The 25920-nt window shown below is 34.8% G+C and overlaps 5 protein-coding genes and 1 long non-coding RNA gene across 6 annotated transcripts; 1 reads left to right on the plus strand and 5 right to left on the minus strand.

Annotated features, from left to right (window-relative positions):
- Nucleotides 1-5234: 5234 nt before the first annotated feature.
- Nucleotides 5235-5701, plus strand: LOC129573766 (uncharacterized). The gene is made up of 3 exons (XR_008688625.1): nt 5235-5320; nt 5381-5473; nt 5543-5701. It is a non-coding gene; the product is annotated as an uncharacterized LOC129573766 (long non-coding RNA).
- Nucleotides 5702-9658: 3957 nt separating this feature from the next.
- Nucleotides 9659-10957, minus strand: LOC129573750 (BTB/POZ domain-containing protein 2-like). Its single transcript, XM_055454701.1, has one exon. The coding sequence runs from the start codon at nt 10955-10957 to the stop codon at nt 9659-9661; it is 1299 nt and encodes a 432-aa protein (XP_055310676.1).
- A 2125-nt stretch (nt 10958-13082) lies between these two features.
- Nucleotides 13083-13919, minus strand: LOC129573752 (BTB/POZ domain-containing protein 3-like). The gene has a single exon (XM_055454702.1). It carries the CDS (start codon nt 13917-13919, stop codon nt 13083-13085), a length of 837 nt encoding a protein of 278 aa, XP_055310677.1.
- A 3393-nt stretch (nt 13920-17312) lies between these two features.
- On the minus strand, nt 17313-18611 carry LOC129573753 (BTB/POZ domain-containing protein 2-like). The gene is made up of 2 exons (XM_055454703.1): nt 17934-18611; nt 17313-17777 (listed from the first exon to the last, which is right to left on the minus strand). Exons 1-2 carry the CDS (start codon nt 18609-18611, stop codon nt 17313-17315), a joined length of 1143 nt encoding a protein of 380 aa, XP_055310678.1.
- A 1539-nt stretch (nt 18612-20150) lies between these two features.
- Nucleotides 20151-21206, minus strand: LOC129573754 (BTB/POZ domain-containing protein 1-like). The gene has a single exon (XM_055454704.1). The coding sequence runs from the start codon at nt 21204-21206 to the stop codon at nt 20151-20153; it is 1056 nt and encodes a 351-aa protein (XP_055310679.1).
- Nucleotides 21207-24719: 3513 nt separating this feature from the next.
- Nucleotides 24720-25430, minus strand: LOC129573755 (BTB/POZ domain-containing protein 3-like). Its single transcript, XM_055454706.1, has one exon. The coding sequence runs from the start codon at nt 25428-25430 to the stop codon at nt 24720-24722; it is 711 nt and encodes a 236-aa protein (XP_055310681.1).
- Nucleotides 25431-25920: the final 490 nt, after the last annotated feature.

Raw genomic sequence — 25920 nt, forward strand, 5'->3', positions numbered from 1 at the left:
TGACGTTGTAATGCGTGAAATTACATCTGTTGAAAACATTAAAATTAAATCAGTATCAAAACGGAAAAAGAAGTCTACCAATTTCAAGAAGTCCAAAAAGATGAAAGTAGAACCAAAAGGGTCTGAGAGAATGGATAGTGATAGTGCAAATTCATTAAAGCGTAAGAAGAATGTTCTGGATTCATCGTTCGAGAATGTTCTTTCTTTAAAGAAGAAAAAGAAGTAATATCATAAATTGGAAATATGGAAAGCAATAAAAACATCTTGTGTAACCTTATTCAGTTGTTGTTGTTTTTTTAATTTTTCATTTACATTACTATTTTTGTTATGTTTTGATATATACAAATAACAAAAAAAATAATAAGGAAATGCATTTGTAGTCATCTCTGTTTTGCGAATATCGATTCGTAAAGTAAAATGAATGATAAAAGTATCATGAAAAGATGTATAATCAAAAAAGGGAATTAATTCTTGATAGTACATATGATATTAAATCAATTTAACTAAACCATTGTTTTATTATACGTTATTCTTCATTAATGTAACTCCTTTAAATCAAATAAATAATATGCGCATAGAATTTATCTCAACCATTACTTATACTAAAGGGTAAAAGAGTACTATACAAAAAAAGGAAAAAGTAATGTAAATTTTAAATAACATTTGATAATAAAAATTTGATTAGCGTTTCGAGATACTATGCACTTATTTGTCGTTACTGCCACTAGTTTGAATTGAATAAAAAATATGAGCATAAAATTGAAAGCCACTCTAATTCTGTTCATGGCTCGAAAAAGTATTAGAAAAAAAAACGCAGATTAGTAGCTCTACATTTCATGTAGTGCTAAAAAGTGCATTGACATGTAAAAACCACGATTTTCAGCCCCAAAATAAACATACCCCCATAACTACCCCAAATATGAATATGGGATCGTAATATTTTGTTTTTGGGGTTTTTGAGGGATGCCCTTTCGAACGCGCATGGGCATTTGAAAATCGGCGTGTAACAGTATGGGATGTTTGCTGGTAAGTTTTTGGATACTTGTTTTCAAGTGTTCCATCGCAATAATGACCAATTGATTTCGGTTTGGTAACTTTTGTCTAATTTCATCAAAAAAGAAACAAAAAAATCAACTTGCTAATTAAACATTTTGTCGAGATAGCTTATTATTTCCGTTCACATTTTTTGATTTAATTAAAATCAAAGTTCATTCTCCAAATATTTGACTAATTTGCAGATCTTCGATTAAAGTTCAGTTTTTTCAATACTTGATTATTTTGCATTTTTGAAAAAGAGGTAAATCTTAAGCCAAAAACTGCGTAGAAAATATGAAGTTGAATGAAGTTTCAGGATTCAGACGATAATAAAGACAATCAGACGTTCTATTTCATTTGAATACCCAACATCAAGGTTTTCGGAACCATAATGCAATTTTCCATAAAATACATGAACGTACTGTTGTTTTTTTCTGAAAATTCTTATAAATTTCCTGGGCAAAATCTGAATAAAAGCTGAACGCTATGAAAACTGGTAAGACTATTTATTAGACTTAAAATATAGGATGTTAATGGATTGATCAAAAAATAGTAAAAATTGAGTTCATTTTTTTGTATGAAAATCATCTGACTTGCTACCGATCTCCGACCACTACTGTGCTTGCAATTGTTTGGAAATTACTCAAAATGGCTCGTACACAATCCAAAATATCTGCCACAAGTGGATTTTTGCAAATTACGTGAGATTTCTTTTTGCTGTGCGAGCAGAAATATTTTTTTCTCAAAAATGGTGAAACTCCATGTAAGTATTGACCAAAATAGAAAAACTTTCATTTTTCATCCAAAGCAATGAGAAATCTTATATAATTAACAAAAATCCACTTGTGGCAGATATTTTGGATTGTGTACGAGCCATTTTGAGTAATTTCCAAACAATCGCATGCACAGTAGTTGATAATATGGTCGGAGATCGGTAGCAAGTCAGATGATTTTCATACAAAAAAATGAACTCAATTTTTACTACTTTTTGATCAAATTTCTCAAACCAATCCAATAACATCCTACATTTTAAGTCTAAAATGATTTATTTCCGTAAGATTTACGAATTGAAACCAAAATATATTAAGTTTTTATAAAAATAATCCCATTTTTTTGTCGAAAAATGCCATTTTTTCAATCGTACCCAAACTTTTGATCGGCACTGTATATGGAAAGTGTTACTAAGTACGGCTCTGGTTTCGTATGAGATTCGCTTATGTCTTTTTTCAACGCATTCAGTATTTACCTTATTTTGTGATTAAAGTAAATATGATTCCGTACTCTAAAGCCTTTGTGAGATACTTTACACCACAAAAATGTAGCTGTCATGGAATATCACCTCAAATGTGGTTTGTTGTCAGCGATAGGTGGTGCGTTCAAACATTTATTTTGTAACGGCATGTAAACGACGATCCATCGGTGGTTTTTTTTAAACTTTGAAACGACTTTGGAACGGAGTGTGTTTTGTACATACCGAGAAGATGTAAACATATCCATATTCAAATAGCTTCGTCAATTGAACACCACTCAACACTTCAAGGGTGGAAAATATTCACTTTTGAATATTTACATTGAATTTGCAGTTTAATGGTCATGATCTAATTGGATTATTTTTCAAACGATAGTGAAGGTAGTGAAGGAACATCTGGCATTTTTTGATGCGATCCATATGATGTGGAACGCAAAATTATCCACACGTGCACAGGTGGAATCGTAATTCCACCAATTGTTTGACATTGTTTTCTTGAAAAATGTTTGCGATAATATTTTGTGCGCTTGAATTAGAATTGTCTTTGTATATGGATTAAATAATATCATTAATGTATTGCTGATGTGACCATACTCGAAAAGTATATAAGAAGATGCGTTCGATTCGTATGTCCATCAAACAGTTCGTCAATTCTTATCAGTTGATGCGTTTACAGTAGACTTTTGATATTTCGAAGCTGGAAAAATGCTGAGTCGAAGATCCTTCACACTGCTGCTCATTGGCTTGGTGGTATCCCAGGTGAGTCGACAATTTTAGTTAATTTTTTGTAATTTTAATGTTGCTTGGAATTTTTGGATCGAATCTTTTACATTTGACTCTTTTTGTGGACAATTTGTGATAATTTTTTCGAAACTCATTTCATTAATGAAAAAATGTCCATTTTAAAGTTTTTCAATTGAAAAAAAATCTTCCACTACAAAAGTAATGTCCATCGGAATCTTTTACTCGAATGAAAAACAGTTGAAAACCATTACAATCTCATCCATTGTTCCATTTCAATTTAATCACTTCGTTTCATTTCCACAGTTCCTGATCGTGGATGTGAGTGGAAACGGTAAGATTGAAGCTCCATTTCTTTATCAAGTTTCACTCACACAGCACACTGCGTCACTGTATGCAACATTTTCTTCCGATTCACTTCACTGATCTTCTATTTTTTCAACTTTAAGTAAACGGAAAAGACATAAATGGAATGACAGCTCTGCATAGAGCTGCTCAGACTGGTAATTTCGAGTATTTGTGTTTCTAAAAAATGCTTTGTTCAACCTACTTCATTGGTCTGCATTATTTTTCAGGTAATGTGCAGAAAGCTCAAAAACTCATCGATCAAGGAGCCGAAGTTAATATTGAAAGTAATTCGTTGTCGACACCTCTTCATTATGCCGCTTTCAATGGTAATGTTGAATATTGATTTTCATTGAATAGAAGATTGAATTGATCTCTTTTTTCATCGATCTGTGTTATTTCTCAGGTCACAAGAGTGTTGCTGAACTTCTCATCCAAAAAGGAGCCATTGTTGATAGTGAAAATACTGCGAAAGACACACCTCTTCATTCAGCTGCTTTCAATGGTAATTTTGAATACTTCTCATAAAATCTCGTGACACCATTCCCGAGCACAGCAATCGTGTAATGTGTAAGCAATGTGTACATTATTTATGGTAGGAGTTCACACGATATGGTGGGATTCAATTGCATATCGGGTTATCCGACCACACCATAAATCTTGTACATATAGCTTACACATTACACGATTGCTGTGCTCCGGAATGGTGTCCATGTCCATATACGTTTCTACACCTTAAAAATGCTTCCTACGAGATTTTATGAGTTGTTTACACTAAATAAAAGATTGATTTGATCTTAGTATTTATCGGTCAAAATTGTTTTTCAGGTCACAAGAATGTTGCTGAACTGCTCATCCGTAAAGGAGCCATTGTTGATAGTGAGAATAATCAACATGCGACACCTCTTCATATTGCCGCTTTCAATGGTAATGTTGAATATTGGTTTTCATTGAATAGAAGATTGAATTGATCTCTTTTTTCATCGATCTGTATTATTTTTCAGGTCACAAGAATGTTGCTGAACTGCTGCTCCGTAAGACAACCATTGTTGATAGTCAGGATGATCGCCATGCGACACCTCTTCATTCAGCTGCTCTCAATGGTAATTTTGAATACTTCTCATAAAATCTCGTGACACCTTTCCCGAGCACAGCAATCATGTAATGTGTAAGCTATGTGTACATGATTTATGGTAGGCCGAAAAAAACCGATGAGCAATTGAATCACACCATATCGTGTGAGTGCTGGCTGTACTCACACATACACTCAGTAATTGGACGTACGGTAAGCGTTCACACGATATGGTGGGATTCAATTGCATATCGGGTTTTTCGGTCACACCATAAATCGTGTACACATAGCTTACACATTGCACGATCGCTGTGCTCCGGAATGGTGTCCATAATCATTTCTACACCTTAAAAAAGCTTTGTACGAGATTTTATGAGTTTCACTAAATAAAAGATTGATTTGATCTTATTCATCGATCAAAATTATTTTTTAGGTCATAAGAATGTCGCTGAACTTCTACTCAGCAAAGGAGCTAATTATGAAATGAAAAATCATTTTAATAATACGCCCCTTCATTTAGCTGCTATGTATGGTAATGTTGATTATTTTTTCTCACTAAATAGGAAAACGGTTTTATTTTTTTCATCGATCTGTATTATTTTTCAGGTCGCAAGAATGTTGCCGAATTTCTCATTAGTAAAGGAGCCAATGTTAATAGTCAAAATACTGCGAAAGACACACCTCTTCATTTAGCTGCTCAGCATGGTAATAGTTGAATACTTGTCTTTACTAAAAGAAGATTGATTTGATCTTTTTCATCCATCTAAATTACTTTTTAGGTCAAATAAGTGTCGCTGAACTTCTCATCCGTAAAGGAGCAAATGTTAATGTTAAAAATAATTCGAATCAGACTCCTCTCCAAGTAGCTATTAACAATGGTAAAGCTGACTAAATAAGATATCGATTTGATCTTTTTCATTGATCTGTATTATTTTTAGGTCACAATGAGGTCGCCAAACTTTTTATCGGTAAAGGAAACAAAATTAATATTGCAGAGCAATTGGAATAGATTCAATTGGATACAAACAATGGTAATGTTGCATATATTTTCACAAAATAAGAAATTGGTTTGATCTTTCTGATCGATGTGTATTTTTCAGATGACGAATAGCTGAACCAATTTTGCTGAATAATCGGATGATTTCCTTCGATTCCCTTTTTCGATTGTAGTGTAGAATTAATTTCAAAACATTTTTTTGTCAATCTATGACCATACCAACCAATATTGTTGCTTTGTTGGACCATCGACTAATATTCTGTCAAAAAGCAGCTCAAGTAATTAGTCTTTTAATTGCTTACGATATAGGTATTGGTATGAATTAGAATTTTTCTAAATTTTTGTGACCTTAACGTGCATCCGTGCTAAATTTGAACGCGATTTGTATGAGTCATATGCCGTAGGTAAAATCCAAGAATGAAAATAAATTATACAGAATAAATCATAAAAAATAATTTAAATTTCAATCTGGTTTGAACAGTGTTGGTTGCAGTGTTGGTTGGTTGCTCTTGTTCACTTCCAAGTGAAAGAAGAATTTGGTTCAGTCTGGAGTATAGAGTCTACGCGGGTGGGTTCAATTTTTCTTGATACAGCGTCAGACGTCAATGCAGGAAGAATTCTTTTTCTTGATTATAATCCACTGAAGATTTATGCACGTAAAGTGATAATTACATACGAAATCCCACTTCATGTATATAGAGCACCAACTGGGACGTTGCTGCAGGTTGAGAATCGTTACTTTTTCCACTATACGTGATAATACTGCCATCGCAATAACTGTCAAAGTCTTATTTTAATGCATGATCACTTTTAAGACTTGTTTCGACAGAACTGACGTTTGTTTTGATACACTTCCAAAACTACCGTGAATTTTTGTGCGAAAACATTTCATTTTATTTCTTGCCGATAGTTATAAATTGACTATATAGCATTGAAAAAGGAGTCGGGTAAGCATTTTCTTATAGTATTTTCATTTCTCCTTACGATTCAATATGAATTATGTGCATTTTATGGTTTTTAAAAAAATTGTGAGTCTCGGAAAAAATGTCTATAAAACTGAAGATTGAGAAAGTGACTTTGCTGCAGGTTGAGAATAGGTAAATTTTAGCAATTTATGCATAAAAACGATTTAAGTATTGATTTCGTTTGTAAATCATCACTGAATCATCGTTGAAGTGCATATAAGTCATTTTAGTGTTTTTTTTCTGGAAATTTATTAAGTTTTATTTCGAAAACGAACATACCGACTCGAATAAGGAAGATCGATTCTGGTGCTTACTAAGAGTATCTTTTGACATCCAAATTTATTGTTGATGCATTATGAAACAATAAAATTCTCATAACATTGAAAATATATCACATTCATATCGTTTATTCGCACGTATTATGCTATTTTTGAAGATTCTCAACCTGCAGCAATTTTTTTTGCCATTTTCAACACCTTCAGAAAATTAACCATAAAGAGTTTCCCCCAGCTCAGCACAAAATTCCGTATCATTTAGAACTTTGGTTTAGTACTATAGTATGTTAACCGAACAATAGATGGCGACGTCAGATAACATATTTCAACTGTCCAATAAAAATGTATTCTATGAAAAAATTAATTTATATTTTTCATCAGAATCTTCCGTGTGTGATGAAAAACAAAACTGAACATTGAATTATTAAAAAAATGAATAAATAAAAAAACTGAACATTTTTGACTATAATTTAGTACACTGATTTGACAATTAATGAAAACATTTCAATTGGTCCGTACCGGCCCGTATATTTTTCTAAAACTATAATCAATGAGCAATTAATTCATTCGCGGAATTTTTAGTTTAATTTTAATTTTCGAAATCACGCTGAAAATGGCTCAAAATCGAGCATTTGAAGAAAAATCGAAAAGAGGGCAAAAAATCCAGATTTTGGAACCCAGATCTGGCACAATGTTGAGTACCGTTGTAATCAGGAGACCCGTCTCGAGACGACTAGGCCGGTTATACCGTTGAACAAATTTTTTCGTGTCAAAAACTACAACAGTGATATCGATTTGGTATTTCGACCACCATTGATCATCGTTTTAGAAAAAGTACGGATTAATTGGAATCTGTCTCAACACTACAGGTTCCATTTCTCTCTTTCATCATCAAACTAACAAATACATGATATTTCAAATGAAATTCAACGAAAAAAAATTAAATAAATTGGCCAAATTATTATTGTTCCAATTTTGTTAGTTTGATGAAGAAAGAGAGCAAAGGAACGTGTAGTGTTGAGAGAGATTTCAATTGGTCCGAACTTTCTCTAAAATGATAATCTACGACAACTCTTGCGCCAGTTCAGGTTATTTTGCTTGATTTTATTTAAAATCACATAAGAAACACTAAACACACTTTTTTCAAGAGATACTTTTAACACAATAAACGCTGTAACGGTAATTATTTGGAGTACTTACTTTTTTCCAGGTGGAAATGCACAATTGTTTTTAAATCAAAAACAGAGAATGTTTGCTAAAACACAATTGAATAAAACTTCAAAGTCATATTGAATGCCATGACGTTGCGGCGAAATATACTGGAATATGGAAATGTCATAGTCATGTGTTCATGGAATTTTTGTGTTTTTTTTTTGTTTTTCTTAGCAATTATTTCGCATAACTAAATAAAGTTGGAAAAAATCCTTAGTTTTTGGGTTGGGTCTGAAATTGACTTTATTGTTTCGCAAAAAGAAAGAATTTTATTGCTTAAACTGGTACTGAATTCATTGGGATGAACTGTTTTTCATAATTCATTTATTTGCTGTTTCTTTTGCCATATTCTAAATTCAAATTTAAATTCTGTTGAAGATCAAATCAGAAATCCAGCTATTCGCAAGGTTATCGTAGGTCAGGGTTGGATTTCGATGAAATTGAATTTTAGTCCCGTCTTTCATTTCCACCATCGGTTTACAATCTGAGTATCAGTGGCATCCATCGAAAGAACGAACTCCCAAACGAACTTCATACATACGTTGAGGCCTTATCGGAATTGGCTTGGGAAAAACACTTTAAGTAGCGTGTTTAAAAAGCCAACCCAAGTCTTAGATGTGCATTGACGCGAAGAACTTTTGGCGACACAGTTGATTGAAAAGCAAGATCATCGTGCTCGGTGATCGTTACTTCAACCTCAGTTCCAGATATTTTAAACGAACCATTCCATGCGCTCGCAGTGTGAATTTCTCCCAACAGTACGTGATTATTCGATGAAAACGAAATTACTTCTAGATTTCGCAGGCCAGTCTGTCTCTGCGCTGTGTAATATTCCGCTGACATTCCAGAACATTATTCGCATCCCATATGAAGACCCTGAGTCTTGAAATTCGACTGAATCATTTCGGTTCGTATCCCCTTACTGATAATGAAAACATAATATCTTCGAATCCTTCCAGTGAATAGTCCCTTAAATGACATATACCGTTTGTAAAATTCATCGCTTGCCATTGCACCGAATCGAATTAGCTTAAAGCAATCGCCGAGTTGAGTTCTCAAATTCACGGCTTCTGTTGCATCCAAATCATTTTGTTCGCATGCGTATTTGGTCCACGTCAAACAGGCATCAAATACATCGGCTTCTGTGCAAACTAAATCCAGCTCCAGAATTCGCTTCAAAATACTTCTGTTGCAGCGTTTGAATGCCTCGGCAGCAAAAACACCTTTCGGCGAATTGATGATTTTGCCCTCACAGAACTCGATTAATCCATCATTTTTGAGATTCATTGCCAATTGATAAACCCAGAACCTGTTATCCAGTGTCAGTTGTCTTTTGGGAAATACGGCACACGCGTTGACATATTCGAGGACATCGTACTTGTCGGCCAAACGAACAACAGTCTCGATATTTTCCATGGTTAATGACACCTCACTCAAATAGAAGAACTAGAGAATCTCCTTGAATGCTTTGTCATCTGCATCGACGATCTCAACATCGCCTTTCTCTGGCAACAATCCGAAGAACATTTTTCTGAACACTGGGCTGAGAACAGCTAAATTGAACTCGTGAAGATTGAACGTACTTCATCAATTCTATTGAATCCATACGAATAACCCTTTTGATATAAAAACAATTAAAACTCAATGCGAATTACTCCGACAATTCTGTCTCAATTTTATTTTAATTAAGCAAAGAAATGAATTTTATTTTGATTTTACATGGAATTGGATGTCGTGTTTGTTTTTTCATGTTCAAACAATATCATGTTATAGCCTGTTGACGCCTAAAGACTGAATCCAACCAGATGTAGAAGTGTCATAGCTTGTATGAGATGGGCATCGATGAAATTGGAACGTCAGACCATCTTCTACTTCAACTGTTGGTTTCCACGTTGCTTTGTAATACGAATTTCCAACTCCCATGAGCACTGCAAAACGAATTTCATACATAACATGTGGTTTGATCGTAATCGGTTGCAATAAAGACACTTTTAATTCATCTATATCCCAAGTTTTTGATGAGCCTTCGTACAAAACCTTCTTCGAAAAATCGCTGTTGATTTCTGCAATTGTTGCGTTCACAGCATCTTTCTGTTGATTGATACAATGCATATTGCCTGTCGGAGCAGAGCACATTTCTCCCAATAATACTGTTTGATTTGTTGTGAACCAAACGACTTCTGAGCCCGTGAGGTAGTTTGTTGGTGTATTCACAGCTTGTCGTTGACACACCAAAGTGTCATTTTCATTAAATGTGAAGCATCGAGGATTGTTATTGAATATTTTCGCTTTGTACTCCTTTGCTGATAAAGAAAGCATAATATCTTCGAATTCTTCCGATGTGAGAAGTCCTTTGTTCAACATATAACATTCAGAGAATTCTTCGCTTTCCATTAACCCAAATCGAATAAGCTTCAAGCAATCACCGAGTTGAGTTCTCAAATTCTCCGCTTTTGTGGCATCCATATCGTCTTCTTCGCATGCGTGTTTGGCCCACTTCAAACAGGCATCGAAAACGTTTGTTTCCTTGCATGTCAAATCCAGTTCCATGATGCGTTTCAAAATACTTTTATCGCAACGTTGAAATGCATCGGTAGCAAAGATTTTCTTTGGCGATCTGGAAATTTTGTCCCCACAGAACTCGACTAATTCTTCATTTTGGAGATTAACGGCCAACTGATAGCCCCAGCACATGTTATCCAATGTCAGTTGGCCTTTGAGAAACACGGCAAAAGCGTTGACATTTTCGAGGACATCGTATTTGTCGGCCAAACGAACAACGGTCTCGATATTCTCCATGGTCAATGTCACCTCACTCAGGTAGAACAACTGGAGAAATTCCTTGAATGCACCGGCATCTGCATCGGGAATGGGAACGTCTGGCAACGATCCAAAGAACATTCTATCAAATACCGGGCTCAGAGCTGCCAACACACTTTTGTTTGCTGGAACCTTTTGAGTTTCGTCATCGACTTTGAACTTGAAATGAACGTCGGCCAATCGCTCGTTGAGATACATCTTTGCGATCAACTCCGATGCAGCGGTATTTTTCAACACGTTTGCCATTTCAACAGTATTAAATCTAATGTAACTAGAGAAAGAGTACGGACGCTAATGCACAAGAAAAATAAAATTTTATTTTGTTTATGTTCTCAAAACGAATGTTTTATGCGACACTTGAAAAAAAGTGAACTGTTGTCTTGAAAGTTTGACAAGTAATGAAAAGATTTGACACACTGATACATAGAGGCGCGAACTGACAGCGTCCAAAGTGTGTGTTTATTTGCTCCAGCAAAAATGTTGAAATGTAGTGGTGAACAGTGAACACAATAGCTTACAAAGCGAAGGAGAAACAAATGAACGCAAAGCGACACAAGTGTGTGAGCGTGTACGATATTGCTAATGACATAAAATAAGCGATGAAACCAAACTTGCCCTTTAGCTGTGTGCGCATTTTTGTTCTTTTTTTATTCTCACTTTCTTCCGATCAGCAAATGTTCATTGTTCATTGTTCGTGTATGTGTGATAAACAAAAAAGACAGACGATACGATAAGCGACACTCAAGATAGTGCAATATTTGAGCAAACACAATGTTTCGTATCCATATTTCTCTATACTTATATGCTGTGTGTTGGAGTGAACTTTTTGCGCCACAAGCATTTTAAACATGACTTTGTGGATGAACTGCAAATTAATTTCAATACAGCAAAAAATTAAATCAATAGCACTGGATCAACGAATTCGGAAAAGATTTTTTCCTCTTTTTTATCGATGTTCCATTTATTTAAAAAAATAAAAGTAATATTCATCGCATTAAAAATGAATGGTGGTCAATAAATAAAATCTTTCAAACTAAATCTCCATTCAGATAAATTTTGTTTGTTATTTCAAATAGCGTCCAAATATAAGATGGCCTCCTGAGATATGCAATGCAACAAACATCGGAAGTATTTTGCTTGAATTCGCTTGCAACTTGAGCAAAAAATAAAGCACCGTCGGAACCGTTTAATAACCGACAAATTTGAATAAGATTTTTCCATTTGATCATAGCCCATAGCTTCATAGAAACATTAATTCAAAACAGAAGGTCCGTTCAATTTCACATCTTTTGCAATGTGAATTATGGTAAAAAAAGACAATTCGTTGAAATAATTGGAAATGAATGTCAGTCTTATGATAAAATAAATGTTTTTAATTACGGATTTGCTATTGATGAATTTTGACTCGTTTGGAAATTTTTGTGTAATCACATTATAGGCCAGGTGTTAAATGGAACTCTGTTTGTTTTTTAATTTTAATAAAATGTACTGAGATTTCTACGTATATTTCGATCACTTTCTCTGCAAATTGAAGAAGCAATGAGTTCAAAATTTACCATCGTTTTTCTTTCATTGTAGAAATCATAGATTAGACCATACAAAATCGATGAATATTTAATTTTAGCATACGAAAATGGTAATTTTCTAATTTCTCATTTCCATGAAAATTGAATTTCTGAAAAACAAAATGACCAATTATCACAACCACGGTTGTTTATTTACGGATGAAATAGAAAAAAACTCTTACGGTTTTGATTCGATTTAATAAATGATTTTATTTGCCACAAGGTAGAGCATTTCGACTGATCAAACTGATATTTGATTTATTCGACTGAACTTTTTTTCAAAATTAAATCGTTTATTTTTCTTCATATTCTTCATTCAAATTTAAACTTTGTTGAACCTGAAATAAGAAATCCAGCCATTTGCAAGGTTATCGTAGTCCAGATGTGGATTTTGATGAAATTGAATTTTTATTCCGTCTTCCATTTCCACCATTGGCTTACAGTTTGAGTAGTAGAAGCATCTATCGGGTGATCGAACTCCCAAACGAATTTCATACATATGTTGAGGCCTGATCAAAATTGGCTGTGGCAACGTCACTTTTAGCACATTGATGTGACTCCATGTCTTAGACGTTCCTTGATAAAGAACGGTTGGCGACACAGTTGATTGAAATGCAAGGTCATCGTGCTCGGTGATCGTTACTTCGACCTCAGTTCCAGCTATGTTAGATGAACTATTCCATGTTATTGCAGTGTGAATTTCTCCTAATAAAAGGTGTTTGTTTGATGAAATGGAAGCTACTTCTTCTGTTTTTATGTATTTTTCTGGATTTGGGTCGTCAGTTTTCCGCCAACACTTCCAAACATTAGTTGGATCCCATATGAAGACGTCTTGAAATTCGACTGAATATTTTTGGTTCATATTCCGGTGACGTCAATATAAGAATAATATCTTCAAATTCCTCAGACGTGAATAGTCCTTTATGCAACATGTAAATTTTGCTAAATTCTCCAATTTTCATCAAGCCAAATCGAATTAAATTCAAACAATCGCCGAGTTGAGTTCTCAAATTCACCGCATCTGCTACATCCAAATCGTTTCTCTCGCATGCGTATTTGGCCCACGTCAAACAGGCATCAAATATATCGGTTTCGTCGCAGATCAAACCCAGCTCCAAAATTCGCTTTAAAGTGCTTTTTCCGCAGCGTTGAAATGCATCGGTGGTGAAGACTTCCTTCGGCGACTTGGCGATTTGGTCCTCACAGAACTCAATCAGGTCTTTGTGTTTGAGATTAACGGCCAACTGATAGCCCCAGCACATGTTATCCAATGTTAGTTGGCCTTTAGGAAACACGGCGCAAGCGTTGACATGTTCGAGGACATCGTATTTGTCGGCCAAATGAACAACGGTCTCGATATTTTCCATGGTCAAACTCACTTTACCCAGGTAGAAAATCTGCAGAAACTCCTTGAACGCATCGACATCCGCATCGGGGATGGGAACGTCTCCTTTCTCTGGCAACGACCCAAAGAACATCGTTTTGAACACTGGGCTGAGAACAGCTAAATTGGCTTTGTTTGCCGGAACCTTTTCACACTCGTCATAAACGTTGAACACGAAATTAACGTCAGCAAAATCTTCGTTGAGATATAGTTTTTCACACCCTTCGAAAGCAGCGGTATTCTTCAATGCACAGGCCATTTTAACGATTGTAAACAAAATAAATTGAAAATTGAGGTAAAATTCTTCGTTTCTGCTCAATTATTTCGGTATTTGAAAATGAATATGAATATTTTCGCAAACGTGTTTTATAAGAATGACAGTTATTGTTCACACAAACGTTGTTGAAGGAATGAGCTGTTCTAATTTCAGTGAAAATTGTATCGCTCAGAAATGAATAAGCGAATTGGCGTTCGAAAATCCGTATGTGCGTATGTATTTGTGTACCGGCTTTCAGTCCAATCTGTCATTTGGTGTGCATATAGCGAAAAAGAGACAGCATGAACAGCAAAGCAAACACATGCAAATCACTGCTGGTAAAATCGCATGCAGATGCGACTAATTACATTTGTGAATGTGTCTATGTGAACGGGGCGAATCGGTTGTGTGTCTTTTGACACATCAAACTTCTGATTCTTTTTTCTGTATTTTGAATTGCATGTCAGTAACTATATTTCAATGCAATGTATTATTATTTTACATTCCAAAAACTGAATGCATTAAATCAGTTCCATTAGATATGGATGCAATGTTATGAATAATGTTTTTGATATATGTTTAAACTATCAAAATTCAATGCGTATTGATCTAACGATTCTATTTAAGCATCTCGGATCGCCCGGATAAAACCGGATTTGCCCGGATTTTCATGGCGAAACCCGGCCAAAAAATCGCCCGGCCCGGATGCCTGGATATTGCCAAATTTACCCGGATTTCGCCCGGACTTTTCAAAGGAATAGATTCGAATTTCGCTCTTGTTTTTCAAAAAAATTCATTATTTTCTCATTTTTCCAGAATCATAAATGCAATATTCTTTTTTCTTCCGAAAATGATAATTGTCTCAGTCTATTCCGAACAGTATTTGAAACCGTTTAATCAAAATTCAAAATGCTGTACTCAAATGTAATTAATTCATTCATTGACACTTCAAACATAAGAAAATGATTGACGACTTCGATATTGTGTTCAATATTGGTGTTTGTGTAATTACTATAAACAATTAGCAATATGAGTAGATCGACGTCGCAAACAAATGCATATCAGTTTGCATTTGGTTGTCGTCACGATCGGATTAAAACAGAAACAAAAACAAAAAGTGAAAATGCCGGGTGGAAAAAGTGGAGCATGTATTTGGAATGAAGAATACGCCAACCGAAGGGTTGTAACAGTGATATGATCGGCACACGAGCACCATCTCTACTGATTGCCATTATTGCAATGTAAATGAATAGAATGCCTGTTTCTTCTTGTTCTTTTTCTCAACATCAATTGCATACGACTTATGATAACTCTCCGTAATCATTAGAGATGGCGCTACTTATGCGCATCAATTGACTTTTGCATTAGCTCTTATGTACTGTGCGTGCCTTTTGACGCCAACGTCTATCCAGGTATCACAAACATCCATTTATTCAATCAAACTAGAAATTCATATTACAATTGAATGCTGGTCTATAAACGAAATCTTCAAACTGAATCTCCATACAAAACAACTTTGTTGGATATTTCAAACAGGATCCAAATAGAATACGGCCTTCCCGAGATATGTTTGCTTCATTTGGGAAGTATTTTGATTGAATTCTTTTGCAACTTGAGCAAAAAAATGAAGCACCGCCGTTTCCTCTGATAATCGACACAATAGTAAGATGTTTTTCTATTAAATCATAGCTCACGGATATTTCAAAATTATTGGAAAAATTGAACTCTTCATAAGCACATTCATTCAAAACAGTTTCCCTACTTGATTAGACATAGCTGAGCTGTAATAGGGGAGTAACGATATTCGAGATAATTGGAATTGAAAATCAACAGCTTTTAAAAGAATACTTGTGTTTGGAGCCAAACTTTGGCTGCATTTATATCTTTCACAAATTCAACAAGCGACTTCCTATCAATGAAGTTTGAATTTGGAAAATCACCACTCATTTGCACATTTTCAGCGGGATTAAACCATTTATGTCAAACGCTGAGTGTAGCGTATTTTTTATGTTTTTCATTCAAAGAATCAATCAAATAGCAAAGGATGTAAGTGTGCTGAGACTTGCAAGCTGATCACGAAAAATTTCTCTTCGATGTAGGCGAGCAAAAAGTTCAAAATTTTCGTGATCGATGCGTCCTTCCGAAACAGAAATCATAAACGTATTAGAACCGATAATTCGATTAGAATGCAGACGATGAGTGATTTATCGCTACACGCATTTTGAAAGAAAATAAATATTATTTTTTCTATGAGACTTACTACAGGCGTCATTTTCATACAAAATCTATTGAGATTTAATTGAATTATGCAAAAATTGTGATTTCTCATTTCATCAGAAATGTTTTCCTGAAAAATAAAATGATCAAAGATAAATTCTATGGGTGAGATTGAGAGTGGAGTATGTTTTTTCTTCGATTTATATTTTTGAAAAGGCGAGTATGTTTTCTGATGATTCTGTTGGCGTTAAAGTAGAGTATGTTGTAGTACCGTCTAGCCTCCGTGGTCTTCATGGTTTTCGCGCAACTGATAAAAGATAACAACATGGTGTCTTCGGCAAAGTTGTAGTACTTGAGGTCTTCTATAACTAAGCTGAAGACAGTTATCTCTTATCTCTTATCAGTTGCGCGCCAATCGCGCACATAAAAAAGCAAATTTTATATAGAACTTTTTTTTCTTATCATTTTTCGCGCTTTTCGCGGAACTGATAAGAGATAAGAGATAACCGAGCAATAACTTCAGCAATGTTATAGAAGACCTCAAGTGCTACAACTTTGCCGAAGACACCAAGTTGTTATCTCTTATCAGTTCCGCGGAAATTGTGAAAAACCGCGAGGACCCGCTAAAAACGAACATACTCGCCTTTAACCATTTTTAAGTCGACAGAAACTTGCTCTTCTCTTTCGTAACAAAGTCAATGAAACATACACTACTCTCAATCTCACCCATAGAATTGTGGGTTTGTTTTTTTATTGAAACGGAAATGAACAACATCTATTGAATGTTTATTTTAATAAACCAAATGTGGCTCACGTTATGAACGATAAAATATAGAAAGCACATGAATAAGATACGATTTTTGGAACTTCTCCGATTTATTCCGGTTTTTCTTCGCATTTTTTTCACATAGGGAATGCAACTACAATGACAAAATGTGCCTATGTTTTTATATGAAGCACACATTTATGCAATATTTAAGTGACATCTTGATGTAGAACGCTGAACTATGAAACTTCTATATAAATATACTCTCGACTATCAATGACTTTTTTCAATGTCGATTGAATTTATTGTTGGTGAAGAGTGAGAATATTTTTATTTCATTGATTGATAAACCAAATATTTATTATGATGCACTATTTTCATATTTCATTTATTTGTTCTTTTTCATTCCTAATTTAAATTTTGTTGAAGATCAAATTGGAAATCCAGCCATTTGCGAGGTTATCATAGTCCAGAGTTGGATTTCTATACAATTGAATTTTAGTTCCGTCTTTCATCTCCACCATTGGCTGACAGTCTGGGAAATAGGTGTATCCATTGGGTGATCGAACAACCAAACGAACTTCATACATTCTTTGTGGTTTGATCAAAATTGGCTGTGGCAAAGTCACTTTCAGCTGATCGTCGCCATACCATGTACTAGATGTGCCTTCATAAAGAATTTTTGATGACTCGATTGATGCGAATGCTGGGTTCCCACACTCGGTGATAGTTACTTCAACCTCAGTTCCGACTATTTCAGATGAACCAATGTATGTGCGTGCAGCTTGAATCTCTCCCAACAGTAGGTGATTATTTGATGCGAACGAAGTTACTTCTTGAGTTCTAATGGGCATTTCTAATTTACCTGAAGTTTTCCGCTGACATTGCAATACATTGCAATACATTAGCCGCATCCCATGTGTAGTTCCGGGAATTTCGATTGTATATAAGCGGTTCGTATTCATCTAGAGTCAATGAAAGCATAATATCTTCAAGCTCTTCCATTGTAAATAGCCCATCCCTTTATGCAATACGTAACGTTTATTAAATTCTTCAATTTTCATGAGGCCAAATTGAATTAACTTCAAGCAATTGCCGAGTTGAGTTCTCAGATTCACCGCTTGTGTTCCATCCAAATCGTTTTGTTCGCACGCATATTTGGCCCACTTCAAACATGCATCAAATACATCGGTTTCCTTGCAAATCAAATCCAGCTCGAAAATTCGCTTCAAAATACTTTTGTCACAGCGCTTAAATACTTCACTGGCAAAGACTTCTTTCGGCGATTTGATGATTTTCTCCTCAAAATATTCGATCAATTCTGCATTTTTGAGATTCACAGCTAACTGATAGCCCCAGCACATAATATATATTATGGATATATCCAATGTCAGTTGGCCTTTGAGAAACACGATACAAGCGTTGACACGTTCAACGACGTCATATTTGTCGGCCAAACGAACAACGGTTTCGATATTTTCCATGGTCAGAGTCACCTCGCCCAGGTAGAACAACTGAAGAAATTCCTTGAACGCATCGGCATTAGCATCGGGTATGGAAACATCTCCTTTCTCTGGCAACGACCCGATGAACATCGTATCAAATACCGGGCTTAGAGCTGCCAACACACTTTTGTTTGCTGGAACCTTTTGAGTTTCGTCATCGACTTTGAATTCGAAATAAACGTCGGCCAATCTCTCGTTGAGATACATCTTTGCGATCGATTCCGATGCAGCGTTACTTTTCAACAGTATTCAATCTGATGTGCGAAGCGAAGCTCTGCGGTCTTGTTTTATTCTCACTTTCTTCCGATCAGCAAATGTTCATTGTTCGTGTATGTGTGATAAACAAAAAAAAGACGATACGATAAGCGACACTCAAGATAGTGCAATATGATGTTTGAGCAAACACAATGTTTCGTATCCATATTTCTCTATACTGAGTGAATTTTTTGCGCCACAAGCATTTTAAACATGACTTTGTGGATAAACTGCAAATTAATTTCAATACAGCAAAAAATTAAATCAACTGCACTGGATCAACAAATTCGAAATGATTTTTTTCACTCTTTTATCGATCTTCCATTTATCCAATCAAAATAGAAATAATATTCATCGCATTAAAAACGAATGGTGGTCAATAAATAAAATCTTCAAACTAAATCTCCATTCAGATCAACTTCGTTCAATATTTTAAACAGCATCCAAATATGAAACGGTCTCTTGATATATGTATGATCCATTTGCGTGGTATTTTGCCTGAAATCGCTTGTAATTTGAGTTAACAATAAATAAGTGTAAACATCACAGATAAGTATCATCTTTTCAATACACATAGAAGAATGTATGGAAAAATTCGTCAGTCTTTTGATATTGATTTTGCTGTGTGATCCGTGTGAGATGAGTTGAATTCCACGTGGGTGGTTGGAACCTGGGACAGCCCCGCTCATGTTTGTTGCAATCAGAAGCAACCCAAATGGCAACCGGGCAGTATGCTTTGTCCTTGATGAATTCGTCCGCTTGGGATCATGGATCGGGTTTAACGGCAACATGAAAATCGAAATTTCATCATTAATGTGGGCAGTATCAAGGTGTTCTCGTAGAGAACATATACAATGATAAAAAAAATTGACAATAGTTAAAATAATTGGAACTGAATGTCAATCTTATGACAAAATAAATGTTTAAAATTTGAAATTGCGATTAATATATATTTCGACTCATTTGCTAATTTTTATTTCAGTGCGACCAAATCAAACGCCACAATTTTTAATGAAATGTACTAAGGTTTTCACGAAACTTCGAAGATTAAACTTTACGCGATCGTTTTTCTATCACTGTAGAAATCATACACGTATTGAAACAGTGATAGATTAGACCATACTCAATTGATGAAGGATTTATTAACACATATCTAGGTTTTTGAAGGAAAATAATGAATATTATTTCTAAAAAATAGGTTTAGAGGCGCCAATTCCATACAAAATCGATAAATATTTAATTTGAATATACGAAAATCGTGATTTTCTAATTTCTTATTTCGATGAAAATTTGCTTTCTGAAAAACAAAATGATTAATTATGCGAAACAGTTAAAATAGAAAAAAAAATATTTTTTTAGGTTCGATCAAATTACAGACTTTATTGTTATACCACAGGAAAAAGTAACACTGTTTGAACTGGTATTTTATTCATTGGACTAAACTATTTTTCAAAATTGATTAATTTTTTTTATCATATTTTAAATCCAAATTCAAATTTTGTTAAAGAGTAAATGAGAAATCCAGCCATTCGCAAGGTTATCGTAGCCCAGGTTCGGATGTCGATGAAATTGAATGTTAGTTCCGTTCTTCATTTCCACGATTGGCCGGCAGTCTGAGTAGTAGTAGCATCCATTGGGTGATCGAACTACCAAACGAACTTCATACATAAACTGAGGCTTAATCCGAATTGGCTGTGGCAAAGTCACTTTCAGACGATCCATATCATATCCAAACCATACTTTAGATGTTCCTTTATAAAGAACTGTTGGCAACACAGTTGATTGACATGTAAGGCCCTCGCATTCGGTGATAGTTACTCCGACTTCAGATCCGACTATTTCAGATGAACCAATGTATGTGCATGCAGTTTGAATTTCTCCTAACATCAGGTGATTATTCGCTGAAAACGAAGTTACTTCTTGAAGTTTAATGTACTTTTTCGGTTTTGGACAGTTGGTTTTCCGCAGACATTCCATAACATTACGATTATCCCATGTTACATTGTGAATCCTGCTCCTTGGATTGAACATTTTCGGTTTATATTCCTTCATTGTGAATGAAAGCATAACATCTTCGAACTCTTCCGAGGTAAACAATCCTTTATGTAACACGTAACATTTGCTAAATTCTTCAATTTTCATGAGGCCAAAACGAATTAGCTGCAAACAATCGCCGAGCTGAGTTCTCAAATTCTCCACTTGCATTGCATTCAAGTCGTCTTGTTCGCATGCGTATTTGGCCCACGTCACACATGCATCGAACACATCGACTTCTTTGCAAACTAAATCCAGCTCCAAAATTCGTTGGAGAATACCTTTGTCACAGCGTTTAAATGCGTCGGTAGCAAAAACTTCCTTGGGTCTCTTTTCGATTTTGTCCTCACAAAACTCGATCAGGTCTTTGTTCTTGAGATTTACGGCCAACTGATAGCCCCAGCACATTTTGTCCAATGTTAGTTGGCCCTTTAGAAACAGGGTAGAAACGTTGACATATTTGAGGACATCGTATTTGTCAGCCAAACGAACAACGGTCTCGATGTTTTCCATGGTTAATGTCACCTCACCCAGATAGAAAAACTGGAGAAACTCCTTGAACGCATCGGCATCCGCATCTTCAATTCGAACTTCGCTTCCCCCCCAACATTGTTTTGAATACGGGACTGAGAATAGCCAATGTCAGTTTATTCGCTGGAATTTTCTGAATGCCACCATTCACGTTGAACACAAAATACACATACAGATTTACAGGCAATAACATATTATTAACTATACTTAATAACATAATAATAACGGCCGATATATTGGTCCAACATAACATAATAATAACGTTATTAAGATTCAGCATAATAATAACATAATATGTTATGCGTTATATCGGGTGTTATCTTAATAAATCCTAAGATTCGGCGGTAATAACATTTTATTAACTATAATAATAACATATTATTAAGATGGATTTATTAACTCAATTAATGACATATTATTAAGATGCAATCTTAATAACGCTTTTTTCGCGCATTTTTTTCGCCGGAGCACTGACAAGTTGTTTTTTCTCTGCGGAGTACACACATGAATTTTTTGCACTGTTGCAAAGAAATTAAAATGACTCTTTGAAACGGAATTATCGTGTATTGAACTTAACCATTGAGTTTAGGAAATCGCCAGTCCCGACCTTGAAAGGATCAATTTACCATATTTTGTCTGCATTGTTATAGGTGTGTACATCGTACAGTGCTTTTTTTCCAGCTAGGGAAAAGAATGCGCGAAAAAAGCGTTATTAAGATTGCATCTTAATAATATGTTATTATTATAGTTAATAAAATGTTATTACCGCCGAATCTTAGGATTTATTAAGATAACACCCGATATAACGCATAACATATTATGTTATTATTATGCTGAATCTTAATAACGTTATTAAGATAAAAAAAATCCCAACATAACATAATAATAAATATGTCGGGCAATAACATATTGATAACATATCGAAAATGTAAATCTGTAAATACACATCCGCAAATTCTTCGTTAAGATACAACTTTTCACACGCTTTGAATGCAGCGGTATTTTTTAATACGCTGGACATTTCAATGACTGAAAATAAAATGAATCAAAAATGAAATTCTTCGTGTTTTATTGTTTGAAGGTGAGCATTTATAATTTTTGAAATAATATTTTCGCACTTGTTCTTTCTTCTTCTTTAGGACAGTTTTTGTTCACAAGTTGAAGAACCAATGAACTGTTCTAACATCAAACAAATGTGAAGTGAATATGTAAATAGGTGTTCGTCTAAAGATTTCTATGTGTGCACCGGCTTTCGATCCAAACTGTCACTTATTGTGTATAGGATGAAAGAGCACAATACAATGAAGAAAAAACAAAGCAAACACAGGCAAAACTAAGCCGATTACATCGCATGCAGAAGAGACTAATTACATTTGTGAATGTATGTATGTGAACCGGGCGAATTGCTCATGTCCCTTTTGACAATTCAAAACTTCTAATACTTTCTTCTGAATTCCGATTGCGAGCATTTCAATAATGACATTTCAATTAGTTTTGCGGTGTATGATTTCCTTACCGTTTGAATACGTAATATGGATTCCTCTTAAAAAACGTTTTTCATACAATATTAATCTAATGATTCTGTCTCATTTTCATTTAAATTAAGTGAAGAAATGAATTTTATTTCATATTGGTTTTACATTGATTTGGATGCTGTATTTGTTTTTAGATAATCTCTCTGCACTCAAGAAACTGCAATATGATGTTTAAATATAGACAATGTATCATATACATTTTTCCCTGTTGTGTGTTTTTTGCGACACAAACAATCTCAAAATGTTATCATCGTTTCTGTTTGCAATTCTGATATTTTCATGTGACTTTATGAAGTTTCATGTACAGTTAAATTTCACTACAGCAAAAAATCACACTCAATCAATACTTTCAAAACTGTTTATTAAGTTTTTCATAGATTTTTCATTTATTTAATCAAAATTAAAGTAATCTTCGTCACATTGAGAACAAACGCTGGGCAATAAATGAAATTTTTAAACTAAATATCCATTCAGAACAATTTAATTTGATATTTCATTTCGGTTGGTATTTCATTTTCAAGCAGCATCCAAAAATAAGGCGGCCTCCCTGAGATATGTTTGTTGGAAAGTATTTTGCTTAGATTCGTTTACAATTTGAGCACAGAACTAAGCAGTGCTTAGTAAGCACTGTTGTTCTCTTTAATAATGAATACATTTTAAAAAGATTTTTCCTTTAAATCATAGCTCAAAGCATCATAAATGCATTCTTTCAACAAAAAAAAGATTTTCTACTTGATTATGCATCTCTGCTATGATAGAAATGTAGCAATATCCGAGAAAATTGGAACTGAATACGAAGAGCATTGAAAAAATACTTGTGTTCGGCTGCATTGATATCGTAAGAGTTTCAATCTCCTATTTATCGTTCAAAAACGTTTGTAATTGGTTCCTAGATTTTTTCTTTCGAAAAATCAATGAAACAACTAAAGGTGAAAATATGGTGAGTAGAGAATGAATATTTGCTGCTGAGAAGGCCTGAACTGAGCTTAATTTGCTGATTCAGGCACCTGAAGCGGTATTTTACCGCACTTACGGTGTAAAATTGTTATTCCTAGCTGGAATTCTCCTTACTTAGTATAATTGGAATATAATTGGCAAACAACGAAGACTCCAGCTAGGAATGGCAATTTTGCACCATAAGTGCGTTAAAATATCGCTTCATACGCCTGAGTCAGCAAATTCAGCTCAGCACAGGTCTTCTCAGCAACAAATATTCACTCTCTGATGGTGAGAGTTTCACGTTGACCTTGGTAAATTTCTCTTCGACTAACCGGTTATTCACTATACATGATACACAATTGATGAGTAATTTAATAGTTTTTTATGGAAAATAAATGAAGATTTAATTTTATATACGAAAAATGGTGGTTTTTTCATTGAAATTTAACATTCTGAAAATGAAATTACATGAAGTTGTTATAATTATTATTTTATTATTTGGTATATGGGATTTCGTCAAATTGAGATTTTTCTGTTTTTTTCGTATTTATTTTCCAGAACTAAAAAACAAAAACTTTATTACGTTCAATAGTTGATTATATTGTTATGCCATAAAGAAAAGTATTTACACTGCTTGAACTGTTATTCCAAAAGAATGAGTTATTTTCAGTTTATTTATTGTTTCGTTTTCATAATCAAATTCTAGATTTAAACTTTGTTGAGAAGCAAATCAGTAATCCAGCCATTCGCCAGGTTATCGTAGCTCAGGTTTGGATTTCTATGAAACTGAATTTTAGTCCCATCTTCCATTTCCACCATTGGCCGACAGTCTGAATAGTAGTAACATCCATTGGGTGATCGAACTCCCAAACGAACTTCATACATTCTTTGTGGTTCAATCAGAATTGGCTGTGGCAAAGTCACTATCAGTTGTCGGTTGCTATTGCCACCCCATATTTTGGATTTGCCTTCATAAATCATCTTCGGTGCATCGTTTGATTGAAATGTAAGGTCCTCGCGCTCAGTTCCAACTATTTCCAGAGCATTCGTATGCTGTTTGAATTTCTCCCAGCAATAGGTGAATATTCGATGAAAACGAAGTTACTTCTTGAGTGTTTATGTACTTTTTTGGGTCAACACCCATTTTGGTTTTCCGCTGACAACGCAAAATATTACCCGTGTCCCAAGTGTAGCATCGAGAATTTCGATTAAAAAATTTTGGTTCGTATTCCTCCACTGTTAATGAAAGCATAATATCTTCGAACTCTTCCCATGTGAATAGCCCCTTATGCAACATGTAACGTTTGCTGAATTCTTTGCCTATCATTAAGCCAAATCGAATTAAATTCAAACAATCGCCGAGTTGAGTTCTTAGATTCACCGCATCTGCTGCATCCAAGTCGTTTCTCTCGCATGCGTATTTGGCCCACGTCAAACAGGCATCAAATATATCGATTTCCTTGCATGTAAAATCCAGTTCAATGATGCGTTTCAAAATACTTTTATCGCAACGTTGAAATGCGTCGGTAGCAAAGATTTTCTTTGGCGATCTGGCAATTTTGTCCTCACAGAACTCGACCAATTCTTCATTTTTGAGATTAACGGCCAACTGATAGCCCCAGCACATGTTATCCAATGTCAGTTGGCCCTTAAGAAACACGGCAAAAGCGTTGACATGTTCGAGGACATCGTATTTGTCGGCCAAACGAACAACGGTCTCGATATTTTCCATGGTCAGAGTCAGTTCACCCAAATAGAAAAACTGGAGAAATCCTTGAACGCATCGGTATCCGCATCGAGGATGGGAACGTCTCCTTTCTCTGGCAACGAACCAAAGAACATCGTTTTGAACACTGGGCTGAGAACAGCTAAATTGGCTTTGTTTGCCGGAACCTTTTCACACTCGTCATCAACGTTGAACACGAAATTAACGTCAGCAAAATCTTCGTTGAGATATAGTTTTTCACACCCTTCGAAAGCAGCGGTATTCTTCAATACACTCGACATTTCAATGATCGTAAACAAAATAAAATGAAAATTGAGATAAAATTCTTCGTTTCTGCCCAATTATTTTGGTATTTGAAAATGAATATGAATATTTTCGCAAACGTGTTTTATAAGAATGACAGTTGTTGTTCACACAAACGTTGTTGAAGGAATGAGCTGTTCTAATGTCAGTGAAAATTGTATCGCTCAGAAATGAATAAGCAAATCGGCGTTCG

This window comes from Sitodiplosis mosellana, unplaced genomic scaffold (genome assembly GCF_009176505.1).
Source record: "Sitodiplosis mosellana isolate CC-2019 unplaced genomic scaffold, AAFC_SMos_1.0 Smas_scaffold_6102, whole genome shotgun sequence".
In the NCBI taxonomy this organism is placed as follows: Eukaryota; Metazoa; Arthropoda; class Insecta; order Diptera; family Cecidomyiidae; genus Sitodiplosis; species Sitodiplosis mosellana.